At 36.6% G+C, this 14418-nt stretch overlaps 1 protein-coding gene across 3 annotated transcripts in view; it reads right to left on the bottom strand.

Moving 5' to 3' along the window:
* LOC137399287 (aminopeptidase N-like) overlaps window positions 1-14418 on the bottom strand; it is a 55039-nt gene that overhangs the window by 17058 nt on the left and 23563 nt on the right. For all 3 annotated transcript variants that reach the window (XM_068085325.1, XM_068085326.1, XM_068085327.1), the window contains 9 exons: window positions 11469-11689; window positions 9734-9934; window positions 8614-8719; window positions 8249-8369; window positions 4894-5048; window positions 3347-3469; window positions 1816-1956; window positions 1493-1624; window positions 610-788 (listed from right to left, as the gene is read on the bottom strand). In XM_068085325.1, the coding sequence (XP_067941426.1) occupies window positions 610-788; window positions 1493-1624; window positions 1816-1956; window positions 3347-3469; window positions 4894-5048; window positions 8249-8369; window positions 8614-8719; window positions 9734-9934; window positions 11469-11689 (1379 nt within the window). The remainder of the gene's footprint in view (window positions 1-609; window positions 789-1492; window positions 1625-1815; window positions 1957-3346; window positions 3470-4893; window positions 5049-8248; window positions 8370-8613; window positions 8720-9733; window positions 9935-11468; window positions 11690-14418) is intronic.

Raw genomic sequence — 14418 nt, 5'->3', positions numbered from 1 at the left:
AAACTTGCGAACCGGTTTTTATAAGCATGTCCTTCGAGGTAGAAAGACCGCGTTAAACAAGGAACCACTATTAGCCTGAGACAGTAATTATTTCTATAGCGATGCTTTGAAAGTTCATCTACCATCGTAAATTTAAGCCGTTTTTTATATATGTAGGCTACTTCGAAGTAGAAAGATCGCGTTAAACAGAGAACTACTACTAGTCTGAGACCATTACATGTATTGATTATTGCTATGGTGTTGCTTTCAAAGTTTTACCAAAAAACCAAAAGCTTTGGAATTGAATGAGATAATTAATTGTTATTGATACAAACGATTCATTATTAATACAAGATTTTGTGGACATTTTTCTACTGGTCAGTTGGTATTATGGGCTCGTAAAGATCAAGTAATGTCAGTGGCGGTCAAATGGAGGTGGCGTTCAATTGGAGAGTGGCGGTCTGTTTTTCAACCCATCTCTCAGAGTGGGGGTCAATTGGAGGTGATGTTGAAATAGAGATGGCGTTCAATTAGAGGTTTTTACGGTACTCTATTCAATTGAGTAATACATCATCAATCAAAATCAACAAAATGCAGATACCACTTCTATCGCTGCCACCAATACATTACCTATCCGGTACACTACTCTTATTGCAGGTGGAACAAAGGAAGAACTGTGTCTGATTAATATAGATGCCATCATCAGTACGACTAGCGGTAACATATGGGTAGCCAGACGCGCTCGTCCAAGAGTTCATCATAGCTGAAATTTGCTTCTTAGGTGCTTGGGTATTTTCCTCCTTGAATGCCTAATAACAAATAACTGTTATCATGTTCAGAATATGTTTAATAGCTGTCATTCTAGTGACAAATTGTTATCTAAATGCGCGCCACTAGCTTTAGAGCTCGCATGAGAACTAAATAGTTCTATCTAGGTCAACCGGTGTTCTATTTAGGTCAACCGGTGTTCTATTTAGGTCAACCGGTGTTCTATTTAGGTCAACCGGTGTTCTATTTAGGTCAACCGGTGTTCTATTTAGGTCAACCGGTGTTCTATTTAGGTCAACCGGTGTTTTATTTAGATCAACCGGTTACAGCTAAACATTGACAATGAAAAGAGCACATTTATAAAACCAAAACTAAATAATAATAGGATAGAATCATCTTCAAGCTTGTACACAAAGTTGTTTCTGTAGCCAAAACTGGTTTTTGTTTCTCTAACATCAAAACCATTGCTGCAAAACAATATATCGCGATTATATTGTTATAAATATACTGTTATAGATAGATGTCGTTTTGAAATGCTGTCAGTTAACCTCAAAAGAAATTATCGTTTGGTGATAAAATAGTAAAAACAAACGCTAAGCTTTTATTTATTCATAATAAACACGCATAAGGACTTACAATAAAAAGATCTAACTGAGAAAACAAATAGGTCAACAAGACATTTGTCTGCGCATTAATTTATAAATTGTAAATTGACCTAGTATTTGCTAGAGGTAGCTAAACGCACCTTGTCAAAGCAGCTCCACAAATCCTCGGCTCTAGCATTACCATACTGATAGATGTTTAAATAATCCTTAAGAGCTCCTTTGGTGACATTCGGTGAAACAAAGTTGTACAGCATGTTCAAAATGCCCGAGCCCTAAAAAGACAAAACACAACATTGTCTAACATTATTTAACTAAATACCGTAAATAGAGGATCCTTAACATCTGAAAAGTAATGTTTAACTTTTAGAACAAAAAGCTCTGGATATAAATGATTTATTCGCAAGACTAGGTTTGCCTTCCTAGTCTCAAAAGCTCTGCTAGCCAAAATAAATATTCAATGCACCTTGGTATATGTAATATCATCAAACATAGCTTCAATTTCGTCTGGAGTCGTAACATTCTCATGTGGTACGGAGAGTGGGTGACTCGTAATCAGCCCATCCAATTCTAAGGAACCAGCAACATCAAACCGAAAGTCTTCAGCCTAAAAACAAATAAAACATAATAAAAACGAAAATGATTCTAAAAATCAAGTTCTAAAAAATAAACTAGACAAGTGAATGAAACAGAAAAATAAGCCAATATTGCTGATAGTTTTATGACATCAGTTGACTTGTGAAGGACAAATCACCACCCATCAGTTTAGTGTTCATAAGTTATTTGCGCAGCAATTATTTATCAATGTTAAGTACTTTTGAGTATAAAGGCAAGTAAGATTTTTGCGAGTACGAGCTTAGTCAGGCTAGAGTTTAGCCTGGCTTGACCTTTAAAACTGTTAGCGCCTTTAACACTTTTGCTGCCAGAGGGATAGGTTGCACCTTTTGCTGCCAGAGGGGTAGGTTGCACCTTTTGCTATGCGGTCACCAGTAGTTTTGGTGTTTTTTCTCAAATCTTTAATGATGTAGTGTTTTGTCAATAGCGGCTATCTTAGTGCATTCCAATGCTTAAGATTTACACGGCAGGGTATTATAAATCCAGACGTCTAATTTACCATCACAGAGATCAAGTAGTATGCTAATGACAAACATGAAAAATGAATTTTACCATAATCGGAAATCTATAAATATTGCCTTTTTACAAAAGCACTTTTCACCATCAATAACCAACACAGAATGTGTTTAAAACATAATAAATTAGAAACAGTTTTATTTTTATTGTTATGACAAAGTTTAAGGCGCAAAAAAGCAAGAAACTGAAATGGCTTACAGTAAACATTAAACTTTTATAATGGCCAAAAAACAAACGTGACAACATTCAGAGATAAACATTCAGAGATAAACAACAGAGACAACATTCACTATATATAAATCACTATATATAAATATGATTCATCTAAAATGTTTTTGCCTCTATAAAAACCACAAAGAAAGCTAATTTATTTATTTTTTAAATTGTGTAAAAATTATTCTAGTCCAGATATCCTACTACAATACATAAAATTTTTTATAAATCTAAACATGGAACTCACTTGATTAGGACTTGAGATGCTTGAGGAATAACATGAATCGTGTAAATTAATGGCAACAAGCAGGAAAAAGTAAAGTTTTTTTTAACTAATCTTCTTGCAATAGTGTTCTAATGGATTATAAAAGTTCTCAAGTTGAATTTTGAAATGCTTTTAAACAATTAAGTGCTTTATATATAAATTCAAGTGTTTAAAATTTGAAGTGATCATTTATTATGTATTGTATTGTACGGTGGCAGAATGAGTAGCATGCATACAGGGTCAGTTGGGGCTTCCGACAGTAAAAGGTCTGAAAACCTATATAGAAATAACAAAAAGTTTTCACAAAAATTGCCGGCAAAACTATTGCTTTTAAGCAAAAAAAACTGAAACAAGTTTCAAACGCTAAAAATTAAAAGTAACAACATACAATTGGCCAAGATTCGTCTACATTTGCAGCTTCAGTACCGATCAGCTTCCCAACGAATGTGGCAAATCCTTCATTGAGCCAGAGTTCATTCCACCATTCCATGGTCACCAAATTTCCAAACCACTACAAATCAATTAGCACAACACATTTTCACTACAGCAGAGTCTCCCATCAATGACTGGATGCTAGTCATCACAGCATCTTATAAGTTTGTGTGAGTCTTTAATAAATTAAGAATCGTGTCCATCCGAAGCAGTAGTTGGATATAGGAAAAGGATTGCATAGAATGGGATTTGAGCTCACTACATTCAACTTCATAGACCAACAGACTAAGAGCTGCGTCAATCAACTGCCTTCCTACATTTTGGAATAATTTTGCATATAGTTATTACACCTGATGATTTCTCACGGGGCACTAGACTATTATATATTATACTAGGTGAATACCCGGCATTGCACGGGTAATAAAAACAGCTTATAAACAGTAGCAGGTAATGTAGTTGCCATTGGCTAATTTGAGTAAGCTAGTATAGGTATTGCTAAACTTACTAACACAAGCCGTGAGAGCAAACTTTAGTGATGTTGCGCATAACACAGTGCTGTTAGGTGTATTTTAACCTATGTAATAACTATCTGCCCATTGAATCTCCTATAGCTATATGGGTTAGATTGTCCCTTTGTGAACTGGCGGTTCAAAGTTATAATCCAATATGATAGCTGAACATACACACAACACACAGACTTTGAGATATATATGTAGACTATGTTACTGTAAAACCTTTATTTGAATGCCACTTTTAATTGAATGCCACTATAAAAGGAATGTTGAAAAATGCAGCGCCATCCTTTAATTAAAATGTTTTGATGAACGATGGTAATACTCTTCTGGAACACTGTACGACGATAGCAGTCATTGTTATGGCGTACTCTAACTTTAAAATGTTAAAAACTTCTTTAAAACTTGAAAATGTTATAGTCGTTTTCTAACACCAAAGCTTTACGGTTTTTCTTTAAAACATTGAAAGCAATACCATCGAAATAATTAATAACTGTATCCCGCTAATAATCTATAATGCAAGCAATTCCTTGTTTAGCAAACTTTGATACTTTCACGTATATATAAAACTGCATAGCAAAAATTCTGAGGCTGATGGCATTAATGTCGATCCACCCGAAAGAGAATGCAAAATATAGGCAACATTAGAGTCGCTTCGCCCTTAAAAGGGTTAAATCTATCTTCCCAAAAATCTGATAAGCTAGTTATTAAAACTGAACCAAGATTAATGAAAAATCTTAAAAGTTAAATCAAAGCAAAGTTTGCACAAGAAGCTCAGCAAGTATTTAACCTTCTCAATGATAAATACCAACTCTCTAGTAATATAAAATATTAGTAATGGTAGATGATAAATCAGTGATGGCACGATGAGAGAAGGCTTAGGTGAGGGCAATGGCTCGCTTCTTCTCTTGAAATGCAAATTGTATCCGTTGACATTCATAGCATAAGGAAGCAGAAAAGTTGAAATGCAGCAAGTTGGGAAAGAGAGTACCTGATGGGCGAGCTCATGGGCAATCACGTAGGTAACATATTGCTGCTGATTACTGGAGGAGCTGCTCGGGTCGTACAAGAGGGCTGACTCTCGAAAAGTAATCAAGCCCCAGTTCTCCATAGCACCAGCAGCAAAATCAGGTATAGCTATGATGTCTGCAATAGGCACAAAACTGTAAGACAAGATTGAAGTACATCCGTACACAGCAGCTTAAAGATGTAGTTGCGTCAAATTTAAGTTGATCTTAAAAGAAAGCATTTTTTTTCTCTATCAGTTGATATGTTGTTTGTTGTGTTACGCGATCGCATTGCCAAGATATTTGAAGATTAAAACCGAAAAAATCTGATCGTCGTAAAAACGCTCAGGCCACCAAAACGTGCCCAGACTTGCCCAAAATGATGTCACGCGTTTGGCAACCTGTCTCTATCTCTTGTATTCACATCGGGTATTTGCGATAAAAGTCTAGTCTTACGCGGCTCTATTGGCATATATCTTATTTTGTATTTGCTCATGTTGGCTAGAATAAAATTTTAAATCCTGCTACAGATGCATTATTATGAATGTTTCAAAGGCCTCAAATAACGAAAATTGAAAATTTGTTCTACTCACTTTCTCCAAATGTTGTGTAAACATTTGGGTACCGACTACCAATTCTACCGATCTACGGTAATTCTGTCAAGTCACTTATGTAGAACGCGGTCTTTGTATCAGCACAGTTCTGCAGCTACCCATACAAACGATATACAGCCTCCCATAAGCCCCGCCCACATTATGTCGCCTATTACCTACGTACTAGTTTCTTACTAGTAGTATTCTTACCGAATACTAAATAAGTGAAATAAGCAAGCCACCTCTTTGAAAAGAATATAGACAGGGATAGAGTTTTAAGGATGAGAAGTCTGCTGCAAACTGGATTTGAACTCACATTCTCCAGTTCTGCGGACACCCATATACCATATCCGATTCACTACAATATTCTGCAAATCATGTTTTGCATTATCTTCAACAATATTATTTTATTATATAATTTTTACAAGCAAAAATATTTTCATCTCGGCATAAAGCTTTTATAAAAAATATTCATCAAATCGTGGCCACTCACATAGTATTAGCTGATACAATAAGACAAATTCATCTACTGCAACAAACTCAAACAAAACATCATGGCTTATCCAGCACGCATTCAAGTCTCGCTTTCTCCTTTATGGCAGTTTCCACACTGACAAAGCTTCTTCGGCTGGTGGGACGACATAAACATTCTGTAATCAGTAAAACAAGTAAATGTAAACAAAGTAGATGCAATAAATATGTCATTCATAGATATGTCATTCTAAAGCGTATCTATTGACAGCTTCCAAATTGGGAGTTAAATAGATTGCGAGTGTAATTTTAAAAACGAATAAACATTTAATAAAGGCACAAGTACGCCAAGCCAACGATTCGAAGCTTTGGTTCTGGAAATTAAAGATTTGCAATGATCAATCGATTTTGCCCACTTCCTACGAGTGAAAATAATTTGTAATCATGACTCTAATTTACCAAAGAAAATTTGAAAAAAATATTATAGCTAGGTAAAACGGCAGATAAGCTATGAAACGATGATTGGAGATAGCAAAGAATTATCATTTTATTAATTAGTATATGTATTTATGACTATAAAAAATATTACATTTACTAAAGTATAGAAGACGTAAGTTAATTTACCTCCATTCTGTCTTCTTCTGCAGCAAAACGCTGCTGACGCCTGTCAGCTTTGGCCATAGGCTGTCTACTCTAATCTTTTACTAAAAGTTGCTCAGATAACTCTGAGTAGCGGTCGCTCGAACTTGAAGCCATTTTAAAACTATGTATAACTTAGTAATTGTTGAAACGCGTTGAATCAGTAACGAATGAGAATGAATTCTCTAATTAGGAGAATCTTCGAGATCACAGACAACGCGTTTTACGAGTGATAACATTTATTACGGCCTATATAAAAATTTTGCACGCATGATTGGCTAACGAATCGACCTCATATTTATTGCTCGTGGTTTCGTTTCAGATACCTTGCTTGTGACGTCACGAAATAGGCACCCGCTGGAACGTGAGCTTTTTAAAAGAAGACTTCATTCAAACGCATATATCTCTGGACAGGGTTGGTCTACAAAGACAAAAATGGCATCAAATTGTAGCTGATGTTTTAGCCTTTTATGGGTCCTAATTTCATTAAATTGACTTTTTTGACGCAACTACATCTTTAACGCGGTACTTTTGCATTACCCACACATAGTGTATAGATGGCATGAGGCATGTGTACTGCATGCAGTTTCCAACAGTGTATTCATCATAATTAGAGAGTTGCGATATTTCTACATTGACTGGAGTAAACTGGCAAAAAAGTATAAGCAATGGCAAAACGATTGAGGAATAATGAATGAGAGCAACAACTCCAGCATCTATTACGGAGCTATCGTGAGGTTTTGAGGAAAACTTGGAATAGACGAACTTCAAACGGAGAATTGGCTATATAGCAATACGAAGTGAGTGAAGGTCCTAAATAAGTGCTTAATACTAAATTCATCCAACAAAGTTAATAGAATTTGGTATATGCAGAGGCCTACAAGTTGACTCTCTTTCTCTCTTTGGATGAGTAGTAGCGGACGGGCTCTCATGAGCTAAACTATGCAGGTCATCAAACAGTGCAAGCATAAACTAGACAGAAGACTATAGCCGTATGTCCGGAGCAGAGGCTAGCTTATAACAGTACTACTGAATGCCCGGCGTTGCACAGGTAATAAAGTAACTTAAGCTAGTAACTTGAACTAGTCTAAATCTTTACAATAATAAGAGCCGGGTTTGTCAGTCTGAAGCTAGCTTATAATCATTTCGTTACTCATCATGATCTCTCAAGCAATCAATCATGATCTTTAAGTGTGCTCGTAGTAACTGATAGCCTTTTCGCAAGCGCTTCAAAAGTGCGTATTTTAACCGGTGTAATGAGTATAACCACAATTATTCCATTGTATAGCGATGTAGCCGCTTGACCTAGTGGAGGTCCGCTTGACCTAGTGGAGGTCCGTTTGACCGCTTGATCGTTTGACGTAGTCTGCTTGACGGCAGACCTGGAGGTTTCGAGTTCAAATTCAGCACAAACCAGATTTTTTATTCCTATAACTTGATCGCTATAACTAGACACACGAATGACAGACCAACAAACACTGAGATTTATATATATGAAAAAGATATAAAAATATTATGTAGGGTTTTACTAATATGACTAACTTTTGAACACAGTTAGTTTTCCAAAATAGTTTCAAATCAGGGTACCAAGAAGTGTTTTTATGGAGGTGTCTGTAAGAAGTCATCATCTACTCACCCAACTTGGGGAGGGGATATGCAGTCTCAAAGAAGTCTTCATACGCTCCTATAACCGTAACAGCCACTTCAGATGCATAGCTCAGTTGGGAAAGTTGAGCTTTTTGACCATAGACTGTGATCTAAGTATCAAACATATCCAATGTAAACATGCAGTTATAAATATTTGCTTATTAAGTAACTCGTTCTTATGAGCATCACCTCTATTTGGTAGATCTAAATAATACATATAGCCAAGATAACCCTCTCTCCGCAAAGTTTCTAGCCCTCATATGATAGCCATTTAATAGTCACACAATACCTTATCAAATTCGCTCAACATTTACAAGACACAGAAAAATGGAAGGGTAGTCTGAGGTAACTTACGTTGATTGTATTACTAGAAATCTGACTGGTCATGGTTTTGGTGGGGATGTTGCCAAAGTCACAGACAACGAATGCAACGAGGTATGAACTCATCGTTGGAGAAAAACTAAAAAGAAATGGAATGCACCATGCAGCACTTACAAAGACATGAGATGACAAGGTGACATGATAGGATAGCTCAGGCTACTTCTCAGTGCTTGCTTCAATTACTGTTGTTACATGAAGTGCTGAAAGAGCACATCATGTGTGAAGTTTTTTTTAAGACTACATGAGCAAGGCACTAGCTGGATTGACTTGAGCAGGTGCGTCCCCCCATTGAACACCCCGTGTGAGAAAAGAAGTCAAGTGCCTCGCTACTCTTTAGTTTACAAGACAGTTCTTGCAATCAATGCACATCTGAATCTTTCCTCTTTTCAATAGTAATTCAGTTATTCAGTAATTTTAATCAGCTACAAATGCAAGCCATAGGTAATGTCATACAACAAACTGGTGAAAATATTTTATCAACAGTTATCGAGTTTAAAACCTTTTACTAATTTAATTTTACAATAAAAAATCAAACAACTACGTGCAAACTTACTATTCTAGGCTACTCGTGCAACGCTTGTCATTAATATAACTGCTCAACTGGGATGATAAGTCAAACATTTTCTTTCCAATTCAAGTATACAAATTTAGGTTCGCACAGAAAACCTTGAAAACTAGAATAAGACAATGCTCATAAGAATAAATAAATATTTCCATTATTGATTACTTGACATAAATTTGATTGTCAGACTTGACACAGAATGTCATCGGTTAAATCAAGTTGAGCTTGTCTCTGATTCGGTCGCAAACTATGGATATAGCAATGACATCTTATTTGCATTTAAAAACCAGACTAAAGTGTATTGCCCCGCAATATATGGCATTTAGAATGTGAATAGCTTATTATTACTAATTGTATGGACAACTCTTGCTATTCATCTGAGGTGCTCCATGTAACATTGTACTAATTTTGTAGATTGTTCACGACCTGGTATTTGGGTGCCCCTAGAAGCTCCATGGAATAACGATAAATATAAGTATGATAACTAGACAGAAACAAATAGCTAGAAGTTACCACCATGCTTCGACCCACCTGTATATATCCAGCATTCTAGTCTCGTCATAAGTAATGTTGGCCAAAAGAGGAGAGTTAAACAGAGACAACCATGTCTTTGGACGAGTGATATTCAGAGCAAACTTCGCCTTAAAGCTCGGCTCATCAAAGCAAGGAAATGCTTTTCGAGCAAACACTGACTCAAACTGAGTGGTAGCAATTAATGTGGTAGTTTTATGCCTGTAAAGAAAGATGAAGAGTCTGACATAAGAGAATCATATAAGTCATCAATCAGCAGTTATCAATTAACAGTTATTAGTTAACAGTTATCAATTAGCAGTTATCAATCAGCAGTTATCAATTAGCAGTTATTAGTTAATAGTTATCAATTAACAGTTATTAGTTAACGGTTATCAATTAACAGTTATTAGTTAACAGTTATCAATTAGCAGTTATCAATCAGCAGTTATCAATTACCGGTAACAGTTATCAAGTAACGGTTATTAGTTAACAGTTATCAATTAGCACTTATCAATTAGCAGCTATTAGTTAACAGTTATCAATTAACGGTTATTAGTTAACGGTTATCAATTAACAGTTATCAATTAACAGTTATTAGTTAACGGTTATCAATTAACAGTTATTAGTTAAAAGTGATTTAGGCCAGTGATTTTCAACCTGCTTTCACCCATGGCACATTTTTTACATTTACAAAATCCCGGGGCACACCACCAAACAAAATGGCACAGAATGACACTCTAAAATACTAATATATACATGTATATTTAATAGCTTTTGACTGTATTTATACAAACACATAGTGTGAAACTTGGGCCTGTTCTTCTTAATACAACACGGATGTCATTCCTCAGAATATTCTAGAATGGAGCGCTTCTCCGGGTCTAGTAAAATGAGTGATGCGTGATGAATTGTGTGACGTTGCGTGATGGCTAAAATCATGCCAGATCATCATAAGATTGCTCCCAATGGCTTACCAGATACATTTAAGTAATATCTCAACAAACCAGTGATTTTCTTACCAAGTTTAAATTATTTTCAAGCTAATACATGTCAAAGTTTCTTTTCAAACATAGATGAATATGACTCCTGATAATTTTAGCTAGTTTTAATACATTTCGGACCAATTTTGACCCTCACACATTTTTCTAGTTTGAGAAAAATCTCAACAAACTAGAAAAATGCATGAGGGTCAAAATTGGTCCAAAATGTATTAAAACTAGCTAAAAACACTATAAAATCTGTTAGAAATTGTCAGGAGTCATATTCACACATACTTAAAAAAACTTCGACCTGTACTAGCTTGAAAATAGTTTAAACTTGGAAAGAAAATCACTGGTTTGTTGAGATATTACTTGAAATGCATCTGGTAAGCCATTGAGAGCAATTTTACGATGATCTGGCATGATTTTAGCCATCCCGCAGCGTCATGCAATTCATCACGCAGCGTCACGCAATTCATCACGCATCACATGTTGTACTAAACCAGGCACTTCTCTAACTTTCAAATTTCATATAGCAGAGTACTGTAGCTTCAAATAAAACATAGGTGGCCAAACAAATTAATAATCAAGTCGTTATACTTTACGAGAAGGCCTGGAAGAATGGCTCAATAGACCAATAAAAAGTAATGGAGACAATGATTGGATTGTAACTAACAATAATGAGAGAGGATGTTGACCTCCACAACGGGTTCAGACTGCTAAGTGAAAGAACTAACACTGAAAATACAGACTATCAAGTAATAACAACATACGACTCTGTGCCCACACTATATGAGCTCTTGTAGAATCCACGCAGGTCATCCCTAAGTGTCGTATTGAACTCTAATTTAAGGTTCAACGTTGTGTTCACAGAATAATTCTGATTTAGCTGGATTTCAAGCTGTTGCAGATCGCCTTCTGTCATTCTGTAATCCTTGACTTTGGCGAAGCCACTGCAGTAATCTTCTCCCTCCGCACATTTCGCCACTTGCACCTAACACAAAATGATCCATAATAAAACTATACCTCTTTTGTTGAACTTCTCTATCAGAACAGAAGTGAGTTAAAAGATACCAATTGGTGGTCAATGTCCTGATCGATCGATTAATTTAGTTACTATTTACTGTTCATATCAACTTTTATTAAAAAATGTCGGCTTTCGACATGATGATATTTCTTGATACTATTTCCGTTAACAATCTATTTTTAGAGCATATCTTTAGGTTCAAACGTCCACGGCAAAAAAATTATCAAATGAAATGTCGACTAAGCGGAAACCCTGCATGCAGGACACACAACCACACTTACTAATCACACTTGTTATTATGACAGGTGTGACGATGTATGTACTGCAGCGCTTAGCCAACCTGCTTAGCGCCTACTTTTGTAGACGAGACTAGGAGCGAATGGCACCCAAATAAGAACGTGCAGATGCAGGGATGAAGGTCAAGAATTCTTATCGCTGAAAACTGATTAGACTGACGAGAGGGGGGGCTGAAGACTGATTGGACTGAGGAGAGGGGGGGGGGCTGAAGAATAATTGCGACCCAACTATCTGATTCTGCAGTTGCATATGTCAACCATAAGTTATGATATCTCATTGTTTTATTCTTTATTTTTATAGCTTTAAGACATGGATCATACATAAAATAGCAAACTTATTTGTCTAGGTGCATCCAACCTATTATGCATGTCTGTGACCATGTAATCCGAGTCAATAAAAACAACATATAGTCAGTTATTTTAGGTGGAACTTGCGAGTTGAAATTTTTTAACAACGCCAATTAAAATTATCTTATTCTCTATTTCAATTAGTACTTGCTCCTAGAACCTCTTCTTTTGACTAGAGCTAGATGGCCTACCAGCGATTAAAACTCACTTGTAAATTTACTTTTTCAGTTACTTTCTATTAACGTTTTTGTAAGTTTTACAACTCCCACCTCAATCAAATAATCACAATCTATTTTCTTGAAATACTAAATTTTCTTACATAATTTTTTCATGTTTTACTTAGCTTACTGCAAGCGAACAATATTGTGATCATTTGACTAACCTCACCTGCCTAGAGTCTTCCAGAATTATCCTACTGTCGCTAATAGACACCTATGTTCTGTACAAAACTAAATTGAGAGGCACATTTAATCCATTTCGTGAATGCGAGTCCAGTGCATCCGTAAAACTCGCGCAGTGAGGTGCATGTTGCTCATCCCGATCAAGCATAATCTTGCCAAAATTGCCACACAAATCTCGCACCAAAGGCCACAAAACAAGCTGCCGGTGTGCCTGTCAACTAAGGTCAACCAGCCTCTTCTCTTTCTCGCTTTACAGAGAAAAAGAAGAGACATGACAACACCTTAGCGGTATCAATCTAAATGAACATTTTTAGAATAGCCAATTCTTTAAGAATAATCGCTCTATTCCTGAGACTAATAAAAAGGGAGTGATGCATTTTGGTTTATTTCTATGTTTTCAAACATGCCAAATATTCCGTGTAAATCTATGTAATAACAGGAGTAGAGAATTATTTGTAAGCTACATAGAAATCCCGTTTAACATTCACCAGAAATGATACTTGACACCTAGTGAACCAATAGTTGAGAATAGCAATAGAAGCAAATATCAAATAATACATACAGTATGTATTATACAGTATGTATAATACATACTGTCATACCTCGAAATACGATTGCCACAACATAAAATCAATTTGAGAGATGAGGAAAATTTCTAGCAAATTTATGCTGTGAGATACGAGATGGATTTGAGATACAACTGCGAGGTGGCTGAGCGTGCCAGAGGCTTCTTACAAGAGCAGCATCACTCGGTCTTTGGCGCCGGATCGGTTTGAAAACGTTTTAAAAAGTTTAGTTAAACGTGAAGGTGAAAGCGAGTCAAAAAGAGCCAAACTGGAAGAAGTAGAAATGACAATAAAAACCAAGCTAGAATTAAGTTTAGCCTAAGTTTAACGCTTATTACTGAGTGTATGTATAGTAGGGCTGAGTGTATGTATAGTAGGGCTGAGTGTATGATAGTAGGGCTGAGTGTATGTATAGTAGGGCTGAGTGTATGTATAGTAGGCTAAGTTCATTTAAGTTAAATTCAAAGTTTATGTTATGTTGGGTTGCGCCAAAAATGTGAAGCAAACTGAACTTGTCAAATCTCTCTCACACCGCCGTTAGCCGCTACATCTATCTCTCACACCGCTGTTAGCCGCTACATCTATCTCTCACACCGCCGTTAGCCGCTACATCTATCTCTCACACCGCCGTTAGCCGCTACATCTATCTCTCACACCGCCGTTAGCCGCTACATCTATCTCTCACACCGCCGTTAGCTGCTACATCTATCTCTCACACGGCCGTTAGCTGCTACATCTATTTCTCTCACCACCGTTAGCTGCTCTCTCACACCGCTGTTAGCCGCTACATCTATCTCTCACACCGCTGTTAGCCGCTACATCTACCTCTCACACCGCCGTTAGCTGCTACATCTATCTCTCACACCGCCGTTAGCTGCTACATCTATCTCTCACACCGCCGTTAGCCGCTACATCTATCTCTCACACCGCCGTTAGCTGCTACATCTATCTCTCACACGGCCGTTAGCTGCTACATCTATTTCTCTCACCACCGTTAGCTGCTCTCTCACAACGCTGTTAGCCGCTACATCTATCTCTCACACCGCCGTTAGCTGCTACATCTACCTCGAAGGTAAGAACTCCAC

The sequence above is a fragment of the Watersipora subatra genome, chromosome 7 (genome assembly GCF_963576615.1).
Source record: "Watersipora subatra chromosome 7, tzWatSuba1.1, whole genome shotgun sequence".
Lineage (NCBI taxonomy): Eukaryota > Metazoa > Bryozoa > Gymnolaemata > Cheilostomatida > Watersiporidae > Watersipora > Watersipora subatra.
Note: the sequence above shows the minus strand (reverse complement) of the source record. Positions and strands in the feature narration are given on the sequence as shown.